We start from the raw sequence: 13,887 nt of genomic DNA on the forward strand, positions 1-13,887 counted from the left end.
TCACTTTGCTCCCTGACCTCATAGTTAACCCGAGCCTGTGCTATTTCCCTTCACCAGCCATCCTCTCTCTCCTCTCCACAATGTTTTCCTGCTGTACTTGCTCTGCCTGCCATTTCACACCTCACCCAGGCCTGTGACCCTGCAGTCTCTTTCTATCTTAAATTCTGTGTCACCTTTGCAGAGTTGTCTGGCCTGCGTTGCTTGGCATAGAGTTGAGAGCTCTTCCTTCCTTTTTTCTTGGCATGCCTCTTGGATCTTTAATAATTGCCAAAAAGTGACCAAGAAAAATGTATTCAGGAGCTGAAGTTTCTACCATGGGTGTGGACAATTCACGGTACTCCAGATGTTTTCACCTCCACCTCTCATCATGCCTAACCATTGACTGTGATATTTATTTATTTAAACATTTCTGTGCCGCCCCTTGCCGAAGCCTCGGGGCGGCTTACAACACAATAAAATACAATAAAATACAAAAATAACAATATAAAATTAAAATTAACAGTATAAAATAAATAAAAATCTAGAGCCAGTAGGAGTTGTCAGTTACTCATCATGTTATTATATCTATGCTCTGGGAGAAATCTCACCTTTTTTTTTCACAGGCAGCTGTTAAAGAGCACAAGGTCCCTTCCAGGAAAAAAAGTTGGCAACCCTCATTTTCACAGTAATTTACGAACTTAGAAGTTCTGCTGAGTTCCACTACTTGTACTCCCTGCTAAGCGTATACAACAGCCTTCCCAGCCTGGTGCCACCCAAATGTTTTGGGCCACCTACTCTCAGTCTCAATCAGCACGTCCAATGGTCAGGAATGCTGGGAGTTGCAATTCAGAACATCTAGAGGGCCCCTGCTTTGGGAAGGCTGCCTTAGAAAAAATTGCTACTTAATGTTTCATTTGGATGTATGATGTTCTCAAAGCATGGCAATTTCCCCCTGACAAGACTGGTTTGAATACTAACAATAAAAATGAACTTCGATCAGCTAGCTTGGTAATATGCTACTTTTTCATTTTTTCATTTTCAAGTTTATTCTGCTTTTTCATTTTCAAGTTTATTGTCATTTGTTCTAGCTATAAATCAGCAGATCAGGGCTAAGACAACATTACCAAGCACCATAAAAACAACAGATAGTATTCAGTGCTGGAAAGACCTGCTGGTCAAAAAGAATGAAAGCTATTTCATGTTGTCTCAAGCTCCATAAAGCCAGGGAATTGGAAAAGGCAAGCTGAAGAAAAAAGGACAAATGTATCAATTTCCAGCTCTCCCTGAGCTGGGCCTGTAACCATTTTTATCAGATCAGTTTGAAATTTTGGCAGTTGTAGACTGCATCATGGATACCAAGCTTCACATTATTGGTCGCTCTTGTCTCTATAAGGATTAGGCTTTGAGTCTTACAGTGATGAGGCCCTTTTTCTGCAACTCACTTGAACTAAAGGGGCCCTCCTGGATAATAACAATAGATAATTATAGGAAAAAATGTAAGTTTATCAGGGGAGGAACACCAAAAGCAGACCTCACTTAGGATGCTGTTTATCCTACAGCCAGCCTTGCCTCTCTGCTCACACATCCAGCGCACGCTCCTTACTTTCAGAACTGGCCATGGCCTTCACTCTCCCACCTGTCCATCTGCTTTAGCTCTCCCTTGTTACCGCCAATGACATGCTCCCTGCCTATCATCTTTTCTGGTCCCGCACAATCTACTGGAGCTGATGGCCTTCTGCTGCACCTATAGATTATGCCCTTTGGAACTGCCTCCTAATGCAGTGGGTGATGCCTCTCCTCTCATTTCTCCCAAATTTCTCCTCAAAACTTTGTGAGAGATTTGGTATTCCCTTCATGCCTTCCGAAACTAGGCTTAAGCAACATACTCTCTCTTCCCCATATAATACACCTCCCTCTGTACTTTCCCATATTAATTGTAGGCTCCTTGCCTTGTTCCTTGTAAAATGCCAGGAATACTGATGACCTACCGTATTCATTAGTATTAGTAGGAGTACTACAAGGAAGTATTATTACTACAAGTAATATAACTATTACTACAAGGAACCCAGGTCTGAAGATGGCTCATCTTTTTTTTTCATTCCCATAGACATGACACTGATACTTCATGGCTATGTATGTTTCCTCTGCAATAAGTCCTGTTGTTTTCACCCAGTCTCACTCCCAGGTAAACACTTGCAGGACTGCAGGCTGAACAAAGTGCTTGGCCTGAAGGGAGAGTGTGAACTGATGCCATCAAACTGTGAGAAGGATGTTGGGGGAAGCAGAGAGGTCTGTTGCAGGATGTGAGGGATTTCCAGTCAGTTTGTGGCACATGGCATCAGCCTTTCTTGTCCTGGCAACCTAACTTGATGATATTTTGGACTTCCAGCATGCTGGGCCATTGGCTGCGCAGGCTTGGGCTACAGGGAGCAGGCTGAGGAAACCTCATCTGTGGTGTCTTGCAGGGGGCAATCTCCTGGCCATTTGAGTGTAGGCCTTGGAGTGGCCAGAAGCTTACTGTGGGATGTTGAGAGCAGGTCTCTCCCGCTCTTTCCCTCTCCAGCAAACCTGGATGAGATCTCAGAAGCACAGTCCTTATGAGAACTCATCAGGTCACAAAACAGCATAATTCAAAGTAGCAATTCTCCTTGAGAGGCGGGAGAAGCATCTGCCCATGTGAAGAATAGAATCCAGAATGAAACATTCTCTCCTTACCTCCCTTTCAGAAAAGATTCTGGCTCCACCCTCAGGGTGGCTCCCACTGAGGACAAGACAGTGGAAACACCGAGCACTGATTATCTGGTCCATTTGCTTTGTCTGTCATCTCCTGACTGGGCCAAGGTACTTCCCCTTGGCTCTGAAATGCCCCTGTCCTTTTCCAAGGCTGACTTTCACACTCCGAGTCCCTTCGCTACGTAACCTCAAACCAGCAAAATCATCTGCTCCTGCACCACCTCCTCAGAATCTGACAAATCTATTTGAGGAGACTAACTTGAGAAGTTGGGGCTCACACCTCTGTTTTCCTCATTTTTACACTATGGTACATCAAGCCTCATGGAAGAGCTTGGTTTTGGCAGCGGAATGCAGGGCAGAAGTGATGGCACCAAGATCAAAATGACAGAAGGTTTCTTCATACAGCTTGTGTATCTATGGATGTGATTGTGGGAAGAAAAAGATGGTTGCTTGCAGTATCTGAACCAGCCTTAGGCCTGCTGAATGATCCTAGGCCTGTTGCTCTTTCTCAGCATAACATACTTTGGAGGGTTGTTGTGAAGCTAAAATTGAATGGAGATCTTGTATGATAATTTAAATTTCTTGAAGGAAGCATGAGATTAAAATGTAGTAATAATAAATAAGATGCCACACAATTGCAAACCAACCCCCCCCCCCCATTTTTTAATTGCTACAGAGCACAGGAGAGACCAGTTTTCCTGGTGCGTGAGCATCTCTGAGCTTTTTCTTCTACCCTCTCTTAAAATGGGCTAGGGTTAGCTTGTACTGCAATCCCAATTTACCCCTGTTTGTTATGCTTCTTCCCTTTGCACATTCAAGACAGCAGACCATTTCTTTGCAAAAGCTCTTTATTCACCAAAGGCCACCCCACAAATGCAGTCTTCACAGAATGGATCCCTGTGCATGCACAGAGCAGTTTGTTGAACCCAATCTAAGCGACTACTTCCAGAAACCCTCCTTCTGAGTATGCCTGGGCCTGATCCCTTCTGAAGAGCCCATTTGGAAGTGAACCCATCTCCTTTATATGTGCTTATCCTCTAGTTGGTGATCCCTCCTTTCCCAGTGCCATGTTATGGGGTCAAGAGTCGTTCCAGGTTCATCTGACTCTGAGAGCAACTCTCCCATGCCCTCACCCAATGCCTGTGCATCTTGGCTATTCTCGGAATGGAGCTGAGTGCTTGGTAAGAGTGGCCTTGAGATAAGTGGAGCTCCTAACATCCCGGAGTCCTGAGCTCCATGTTCCTGAGCTCTCTCTGCCTCCTCCCTGTCCTTCTTTGTCTCGAAATCCAGATTGGCATGACCCGTGAGTGTACACCAAGAACAGCTGCCACCCTCATTCCCAGCACTGCTGTCCTTTACTTCCCCAATGTTGCCATCCTGGTAACTAGATTTAGGCCTACCCTGAAAGCCTACAGGTGAGGAACTGGAGTTAGCATTGCAGTTGGGTGTGTCTTAACACTGAAATATGACCCATCATTGAGCAGACTCTCTGTGTTTATATTTACAGACCTCTTCAAAATACCCACACAGGAATAGATCTGTCAGTCCCAGAATACCAGGAGATCAGGGGTAAAATGATGTCTGGTCACGTGGAATACAATATTGTAGTAGTAACCCAGCTGCCTGCATTTAAATCGGCAAAGCACAAACCAGAAGACGTCATTCAGTTTATGGTAACAACCATTTTTCAGCTTGCTGTGTATGTTTGTGTATGTGAGAGAAAATGGACAACATCATGAATGAATGGATCTATACGTGATTTTATATTGCTCGTGGCGAATGGCTAGTGATTAGACCAAGATGTGCTTTATGCAAATCCTAACCTGAAAGTTGAAATTATATAGTTCAAATTGTGATGACAGATGGTGTATCCTTGAGCTATGATCATTGGGTCAGTGTCCAAAAGAGTCACCTTAAATATTTTGTGCCTACTATTCACTAAAGCAATAGTGCCAATATATCACCAGATTCCCACGCTGAAAATTTTAGTCATTTCAAGTCCTGCACATGTGTTGTGTGTTCTGACATATTCATTTCTGTCACATTTACCCCTTGTGGAACAGTGCTAACAGAAGATAATTCAAGGAGATAGCGGTGGAGAAAATTGTCATTTATATTGGTGTCTTTGTTTTTAAGGATACATATAAATATTGCAATAGTAGATACCATGTAGGAAGAAAGCACTCAGTTGGAAGGCAGAGGAAGGCTTTGACCAATAGCTTGCAAGCTGTGGCAATCCCTGGTCTCCTTGGCCTTTCATTTTAATGGATAGCTGTGGAACAGTGTATCTGCACCCATCACTCAATGACTACCACATCTGACAGTGGTTTGCATGAGTGAAAGAATCTTTATAGCTCTGACAGGTATTCTCCCCTAAAAGTGATATGCTTCCATGGAGCCAGTTTGCTCAGTCAGCTGTCAATCAACAAGTGGAGAGAAGACATGTTTCACATATGCATGTGGGAACAGCCTTGATTTTCATCATATGATGGCTCTCCTCTGCATGTGTAAACCTCCCTTTACTGCAAAGCATGGTGCCTGAGAAAATGTGAAGAGAATGCCTCTCTTGACTCCTTCACACATGGAAATTGCCACTCGATGTCATCTTGTGGGGTTAATGCTTGCATAGCTTCCTTGTCTTCTTGCTAGGTACAGCCTGAGTTGGCCTTTTCCTCATTGGTGGCTTTCTCATGAAGCCATGCAACCTTAGCCATGGTACCTTGCTAGGCATCCAGTTGTTCTGACTTCCATTCGTTTCTACGGAGATAATTAAAACATTCCAGTGAAATATTTTTAGACCACCAAAATACTGGCATAGTTCAATACTTAGAATTCTTCAGCTACGTGCAGCTAGCACTATGAAGTTTTAGCTTGAGATCTTTGTGTAGATTTTTTTTTTTTTGAGAAAAATAAATGTTGGTTTGGGGACAGGTATAAAATCAATGTACAGTGAAAAGATACTGTTTTCACTATGACGTGGTATTATTCAGAGCTATTTAAAACTGATTTTACTAGCCCTGCTTTGCTGACTGCTCCTTTCTGGAATCCGTAAGTGTTTGCAAACTTGCGCGCGTGTGCGCACATCACACTCACACAAGGAAACATACTTGGCAAATCTCACCTGATTTTACAATTTAAATGTTTAAAAATCCCATTTAAAATAATCATAGGACCATAAGTAATTTGGGGCAAGTCAGGAGATTGAAATAATAAATAAAAGCCCCTTAAGAAATCACAGATACTTGTGCTTCCTCACTTTATTTATTTTATTTATTTTATTTATTTAGACAACTTACATGCTGCCCCATCGCATGAGCCTCGGGGCGGCTTACAGTCATTAAAAATCCCGTATAAAGTGCAAAAAATAATCAAATAAATAAAATACATAAAATAAAATAAATTTCCCCTCCCACACTCTCTTTCATACTTGTGTGCACACACAGACATGCATAATCGCGCACATCCCCTTGTCTCCTGTCAACTTGTCCTCTAGAGCCTGCTCCTTCTACGCGGCCCATCAATCTTGAGCTGGACGGGTGACCGAGCAATCCGCTTAGCTGTTGGGTGCCAGTGCTGGGAACTGGCTACGTGTTTCAGCCAGCGCCTGTTTAGCGAAGTATGAGGGAAAGTTGTGCAGCAAGTCGACTTGCTTCCCAACATCCAGAACAAACGAATCCCTGGCTACTTTTCTCAGGGATGCGGAAACACTCAGCAAACCCTCCGGTGTGAAGCTGAACAGTGGTGCCTTGGGATGGAATAGCACCGGGCAACTGCCAGCTTCGATGCTGGCTTTTTCAGGATGCCACGCTACCTTAGTCGTGGCACCTTGCTAGGCCCTCAGCTGCTCTGGAAGCATTGGGTCCAGAAGCTGAATCTGGTGCTATTCTATTTATTTTTATTTATTACAAACATTTATATCCCATCCTTCCAACAAACGCTCAGGACGGCTTACGCAGTGTATGCTTGCCTGCTAGAGTTCTCCCCGTTTCCCTGGCCATGCCGCTTGGTGGTTTCCTGGCTTTTGTGCTGGTGAGGTGGTTTGAGTGTTGCGATGAGAGCTTGGGAGTTCTAGTCCCCACTCAGCCACTGAGTGACTTTGGGTCCACCACCCACCCTCAGCCGAGCCTACCTCACAGGGCTGTTGCTGTGAGGAAGAAAACAGAGCTACGTATGTATGCCAGAGAGCAGGAAGGGGCCGCAAAGGCCACCTGGTCCCACCTGGTCCCATCCATGGCCAGTGCCGAATGCCTGCAGCTGTGGTGTTCCCTTTAGTTGGCCATACAGTCTCTGCTTAAAACCTGTAGCCAAGGGGTATCCCTAGATTTGGGCGCCCCTCCTTTCATGGACACTGAGCCAGGCTGAGGGGAAGCAAGAGGCTTGCTGGGCTATTTTCTGGTGTTGTGCTGGCACTTACAGGCCTCAACCAGCACGGTTTGGGGACAGATACAAAAGATCACTTTGATCCCTTGGTCTGTTTTGCAAAGGTTGAGGACTCTCACATCAACAAAACTGTCTCCTAGACTCTTCCTGGCACCCCTCCCCACCCCCCAAACAACACACACAGAATCATTTCTTTTAAACCTTCCTGGGTGAATAATAGATAGCTGATTGCTTGATATGGACCTGAGAGGCTTTGAAAGGGCTGGGAACTTTGTGCCCGTATGGAGAAACAGAGTTGTAGGTTGGGATGCCGACTTTTGCCTCCATACCAGACCTCTTCTGAGCCCTGTTCCCCCAGTGGCCCTTGCCCCTCTCCTGAGAAGCCGGTCCTGGAAGTGAGAGGCCCCTCGGGCTTGTGACATCCCGTAACTGTGGACTGGTATGCAATGAGCCGTTCCAGCAGAGGGCGCTTGAGCACCTTCCTTAGGCTGCATCCATCCCCTCCCGACCTCCTCCATGCCAACACGAACTGGAAGATCATTGCCAAGCTGGAGAGACAGTCACTGGCTGGGCATGCTTGCTTATGCAGAGGGTTCCCATTTGAAATCACCCAGTCCGGAATATGGATGAAGGAGAGGATTCCGATGTTGAGAACTATTTTCACTCTGGGAATCAGTAAGCAAGCTGGGGTGCTCTCCCATGTTTTAAACCAAGGGTTGATGGGGGTGGGGTGGGGGGTTGTTTCTTTGATGCACATGGAGTGACTGATTAAACTACATCCTATAATACAAGATGAATACCAGATAAAATAGCCACTTTTCTAAGCTGCTTTGCCTTCCCCCCAATCTTCCTCAGAATAGTGTTGTCTAGCTGTTCTCTTAGCCTAGAAAAGGCCTTCTTAAATCATCCAGCAAACCGTGAATAGATTGGCCTCCATTCACAATGGCCTTTAGGTCTTATTTGCTTCTTGTTCTGGGCATGGGGGCAGGCAGCATGTATTTCCAGCCCTTGGTTAGCACCACTTGGAATGTGTATCCCAAATCCTCCTCTTCTGATCCTTTCATGCATCATCTGGCTTGCCTTCCTGCTCCTGTCCAGGTTTCCCATTTGCTTGCTCTTGGCCTGCTGCTTCAGCTAACCTGTTAGGAATGAGCTGCTGAATGTCTGCCAGTCTTTTGGCTTAGAGAGAGCTAACTCATCACAGAAGTCAAAAGTATTCTCCATGCCCCTCCTTAGCTCAAGAAATCTGCCTCCCAGCTTTGTAACTCCCAGCCACACTGAAAAAACAAGATGTGCCTTGGCCTTTGTAATTTCTCATGGCACAAAGTCCCGGCTTTCGTTCTTCCTGCCTCCCCCACATCCCATCCTCTTTGTGCTCTTTCTATAACAGCCTCTGCAGCTTGGACTCACCGCACCTCCTTCCATTGCTGGAAGGCCGAAATTATTTTCAGGTGAAGCTACACTAGCGTCACCTCACTGCCTCTTTCACTTACCCATAACAAATGCCTGCACTTTATTACGGAGAAATAGAGTTGTAGGTTGGAATGCCAGGGCTTGTGTGCAAACTTTTGCCTCTGCACCCAGCCTTTTCTGGGCCCTGTTCCCTCTGTGGCTCCTGGCCCCACACAGGGCATTTATTATGCACTTGGGATCGCTCCCCATAGCTTGAGGCTGCTTTGCAGGATGCTGTTCTCTTCCAAGGGCCTTTAAGTCTTCATGCACCAGTGGTACTCACTGCTGGCACAACAGGGAGACAGAGGTTAAAAAGCCACCCACCCACTAGTGGGAATGCTCCCTTGTGGAAGGGGCAGGTCATCAGAGCCTGCAAGAAAGCACCGCAGACCTACTTTGATCCAGTAACCCATTGCTTTAGGGTTTCCTTTGAAGCCATTAAGTTTCTCCAGCATGAGCAGTTGGTTCAACACATGAAGCATGATCACCACATCAGATGTTTCTCCCGGGATTTCACCCTTCATTGTTAATACTGATTGTGTTTGCAAGTCACCACTTCCAAATGTTCCAACCTGTAGACTGATCTTGGACAACTCTTACATCTTTTTAATGTATTTTTTAATACATGCCCTTCAGGTCTTCATATATTTCCATGCTTCACTCCTTCAATTTGCTTTACATAGCTGTGTGTAGCTCTTCCTCTTATTTTTCCTCCAGGGAATTCCCTTCAGTTCTATCTTTGACAAATTCCCTGTTTCTTAGAGTGTCCCAGAAGCTGGGGACAGGGGTGGAGAATAGCTGTTGCCTTCGCGCCCAACTTGTAGGCCTCGCAAAGCACCTGCAAGTTTGGTACTGGAATTAGAATGCTGGACTCTCTTTAAAGTTTTAAGATGAATCCAAATCCATATTTGGATTCCAAATCCCCTTTTTGGCTCTGGCCTCTTGGCAGAGCAGCAGAGGCAGAGGCCGGGAGAGAGTGCTGAGTGGCCAGGGGACTGGCGAAGGCAAGGGAGGAGCTGGGCAGCGGAGCAGAGGGCCAGGAGCAGCGGAGAGGAAGGGGGCGGGGCCAGAGGGGCCAGAGGGGCCAGGAGGAAGCAGGGGGCGGGGCCACTGGCCTGCGGGGCTGATAAAGTGTCGTCCCTTGTCTGCGTCCCTTCGCTGTGGCCCAGGCTGCCCGGGGACTCCCTTCCCTGGGACGCAGAGGGTTTTGCGTTTTTTTGTTTTATTGCTCCGTCTGTCTGTCTGTCTGTCTGTCTGTCTTTCTTTCTTTCTTTCTTTGTGTTTTTGGTGCTGTGCTTTGTTTTTCCTCCAATTTAAATTTTATTTTATCGGTGTGTGTGTGTGTGGGGGGGGTTTGTCTGGGAGAACTGGGCGAATGAGGGGAACTGCAGGATGCACAAGGCGGGGGACCAAGGTAAGGTCTTGGAAGGGATTCCGATGGCAGACCAGGAGATGGCCTTGGTGGGAGTCACGGGTGTTGCTGTCCGCTGCAACAGTTGCGACATGTTCGCCCTTCTCCCCCAGGAGAGGCAGGGATACACTTGCCCTCGGTGCAAGTTGGAGACCCTGCTAGAGGAGGAGGTGAGGTGCCTGAGGACCTAGAGAGCTTGGGGGGGGAGCAGCCCCCCTCTGGACAGAGGGTTGAGGGAAAGGCCACGGGAGGAGCAGCCGGGGAGACATGGAGGCATGTCACCCACAGGAGGAGGAGGCCAGCACGGCCTCCTCCTTCTCCTGGCACCAATCTGGAGCTGGGAAACAGGTTCTCTCCGCTTGGGGAGGCGGGTGCTGATGAGGCCTTGGGGGACCAGCAGGACCCCCAGCCTGGGACCACAAGCGGCAAGGGAGCCACTGCAGGAGAGGCGAGGGCCAGGGCACAGCCACCCACCACCACTGGGATGATACAGTGGCAGGTGATTGTTGTTGGGGACTCCCTGCTGAGGGACACTGAGGCGGCGGTGTGTCACCCCAACCTGGAGACAAGGGAGGTTTGCTGCCTGTCAGGTGCAGGCATCCAGCATGTGAAGGACACAGTGGAGCGTCTTGTTCACTCCGGGGGTCACCGGCCACTCCTGGTGATCCATGTAGTCACAAACAACGTGGCCAGGCAGGGTGTGGTCAGGATCACCAGGGACTTCGAGGCCTTGGGGAAGAAACTCAGGGAGCTAAAGGCCCAAGTGGCCTTCTCGTCAGTCTTACTGGTCCGGGGATTTGGGCCAGGAAGGGACAGGAGGGCCTCCGAGGTGAACGACTGGCTTAGGGTGTGGTGCCAGAAGGAATGCTTCGGGTTCCTCGACCACGGCACCCGGTTTCTTGCCAATGGACTTCTGGCAAGGGACAGGTTGTACCTTATGAGGATGGAGAAAAGGTCCTTTGGAGATGCTCTAGCGAGCTTCGTCCGAAAGAGTTTAAACTGAGTCAGGGGTGAGTGGGTTCAGGCCCCCCAGAAACATGTCTGCACTGGACAAGTGTGGGGAGAGGATCACGGCTCTGGGAGTAGGGTTTTAGAGGTACTGCAGGGACTGACAGGACTCCTACAGAGAGGGGCCAGGTATCAGGGAGGATGGGAGGAAGGAGGAGGCTGGGAACTCCAAGGAAAGGAAGCAGTGGGAAGGAGTTGAGGTGCATGTACACCAATGCTAGGAGAATGGGTAATAAGCAGGAAGAGCTTGAAGCTCTCCTGGGAATTGGAGGGTATGACCTGGTGGGAATCACAAAAACTTGGTGGGATGAAAGGCAAGATTGGAATGTGAACATAGAGGGGTATCACCTTTTTAGAAAGGACAGGAAGGGAAAGAGGGGTGGGGGTGTGGCTTTATACATCAGGGAAGGGATAGGATGCAGTGAGATAGAATGCAGCACAGATGGGGATTCGGCAGAGGCAGTCTGGGTGAAACTTAGGGGTTTTGACAGGTAAAGGGACCTGACAGTGGGGGTATGTTATCGCCCTCCAGGTCAACTTGAGACCCTAGATGATGTCTTGACAGGCCAGATTCTAAGGATATCTCAGGGGAGAGACACAGTAATTATGGGAGATTTCAGTCTCCCAGATATTACTTGGGAGACTCACTCGGAGGTGACAGCCAGGTCACATCGCTTCCTAGAGGCTATAGAAGGAGGGTTTTTCACACAGAGGGTCTGAGAGGCGACAAGGGGGGGAAACATCCTTGACTTGGTCTTGACCAATAGAGAGGAGCTGATAGATGAAGTACAGATTAGGGGAGCTCTGATCAGGGGACTGGGGACGTGCAGCAGGTCAAGCACTAGAAGCTGGGACTTCAAAAGGGCCAACTTTGGCCAACTGAAGGCCAGGCTGGGGAAAGTCTCCTGGGATAGGTTACTGGAAGGTAAGCGAGTTGAGGAGGGGTGGATGGCACTCAAAAGGGAGGTTTTGGAGGCGCAAGCCCTGACGATACCTCTAGTCAGTAAGGTGGGGAGGTGGAGGAGAGCACTGCCATGGATGCAAAAGGAGGTGGTTAGAGGGATTAGACGAAGGAGAATCCTCCGTAGGAAATGGGTACTGGGGCAAATAGACAAAAGAGTATACCAGGAGGAGCAGGCCTGTTGCAGAATGATTCTTCGCAAGGCTAAGGCTGATTACGAGCTGAGATTTGCCAAGAATATCAAGAGCAACAAAAAGGGCTTCTTTCAGCATGTAAATAGGAAGAGGAAGGGGAAACAAGTGGTGGAACCACTAAATAAGGAGGAAGGAGATCCAGTGACTGATACGAGGGAACAGGCACAGATGCTAAATGACTATTTTGCCTCTATTTTGTTCTCCCCAAAGCTGGATGGGGGAGATCTGCATAGGAGATTAGATGAGGCCGAGGACTTAGGGGCACAGATTAGAGTCACCCTCCCTAGAAGTTGAGGGGCTCCTCAGGGCATTGGACATTACAAAGGCGCCAGGCCCTGGCGGGTTACACCCGAGAGTACTTAGAGAGTTGGCAGGGGTTCTCTCACACCCGCTGTCCTCCATTTTTGAGGCCTCATGGAGAACGGGTGAAGTTCCAGAGGACTGGAGGGTGGCATCAGTGGTCCCAATTTTCAAAAAGGGTAGTAGAAGGGACATGGGGAATTATAGACCTGTTAGCCTTACATCCATTGTAGGAAAAACAATGGAAAGGCTCATAATAGAGAGATATCTAGTGATGCTAGATAGGGAAGGGAGGCTGACAGCCACACAACACGGCTTCCGCAAAAACAGGTCCTGCCAGACAAACCTTGTGGAATTCTATGACAAGGTTTCGAGATGGCTAGATGGAGGGGACGCAGTGGATGTGGTACACCTGGATTTCAGCAAGGCCTTTGACAAAGTGCCCCATGATATCCTGGTGGAGAAACTGAGGAGTTTTGGGATATACCAAAGCACTGTCTGGTGGATTAGGGCATGGTTGACTGACCGAAACAGAGGGTAACCATTAGTGGGGAATTGTCGGGATGGCAGCCAGTGACAAGTGGGGTCCCCTAGGGCTCTGTCTTGGGCTGGTCCTGTTTAATCTTTTCATAAATGTCATGGAAGAAGGGGTGAACAGTCTGCTGATCAAATTTGCAGACGATACTAAAACTGGAGCAGCAGCTACAACTGAGGAGCAGGTACTTCAGATCCAAAAAGATCTGGACAGACTATGGAAGTGGGCAGGAGACAACAGGATGGCGTTCAATGTGGATAAGTGCAAGGTCTTGCACTTGGGGCATAGGAATAGGTGTCATAAGTACAGGTTAGGTGACAAGTGGCTGCAGAGCAGCACTTGTGAAAGGGACCTCGGGGTGCTGGTTGACTGCAGGCTTAACTTGAGTCAGCAGTGTGGTGCAGTGGTCAAGAGGGCAAACGCCACCCTTGGTTGCATAGCCAGAAGTGTGGCTTCTAGATCGAGAGAGGTATTACTACTACTCTATATGGCTGATGTGCCCACAACTGGAGTATTGTGCTCAGTTTTGGGCCCCTCATTACAGAAACAATATAGCCAGGTTAGAGTCAGTGCAGAGTGGGGCCACAAGTTTGATGGCCGGTTTGCAGGGGATGGGGTATGAGGCGAGACTGAGGGAACTGTGTCTCTTCAGCCTGGAGAAGAGGCGACTCAGAGGGGATATGTTGGCGACATACAGGTATGTGAGGGGATGTCACATGGAGGTGGGTAGAGGCCTGTTCTCCCCTGCAGAGGAAGGCAGGACGTGCTCCAACAGAGCAAAGCTCAGGGAACCAAAGTTCCATTTGGATGCCAGGAAGCACTTCCTGACAGTTAGGACCCCGAGGGTGTGGAATGGGCTTCCACGAGAGGTCGTTAAGGCCCCATCAGTGAGGGTGTTCAGAGATAGGCTGGACATGCACACGGTGGGCATGTC

At 48.1% G+C, this 13,887-nt stretch overlaps 1 protein-coding gene across 8 annotated transcripts in view; it reads left to right on the forward strand.

Annotated features, from left to right (window-relative positions):
• HS1BP3 (HCLS1 binding protein 3) overlaps positions 1 to 13,887 on the forward strand; it is a 46,122-nt gene that overhangs the window by 837 nt on the left and 31,398 nt on the right. For 2 of the 8 annotated variants that reach the window (XM_044445124.1, XM_044445130.1), the window contains exons 2-4: positions 2,087 to 2,164; positions 2,706 to 2,820; positions 4,220 to 4,385. In XM_044445124.1, the coding sequence (XP_044301059.1) occupies positions 2,089 to 2,164; positions 2,706 to 2,820; positions 4,220 to 4,385 (357 nt within the window). In that variant the 5' untranslated portion in view covers positions 2,087 to 2,088. Of the gene's footprint in view, positions 1 to 2,086; positions 2,165 to 2,705; positions 2,821 to 3,863; positions 3,894 to 4,002; positions 4,128 to 4,219; positions 4,386 to 13,887 lie in introns of those variants that run through there. The other 6 variants (XM_044445131.1, XM_044445129.1, XM_044445125.1 and 3 more) reach the window with 5 other exon arrangements.

The sequence above is a fragment of the Varanus komodoensis genome, unplaced genomic scaffold (genome assembly GCF_004798865.1).
Source record: "Varanus komodoensis strain SLA01 unplaced genomic scaffold, ASM479886v1 scaffold47, whole genome shotgun sequence".
Classification (NCBI taxonomy): Eukaryota; Metazoa; Chordata; class Lepidosauria; order Squamata; family Varanidae; genus Varanus; species Varanus komodoensis.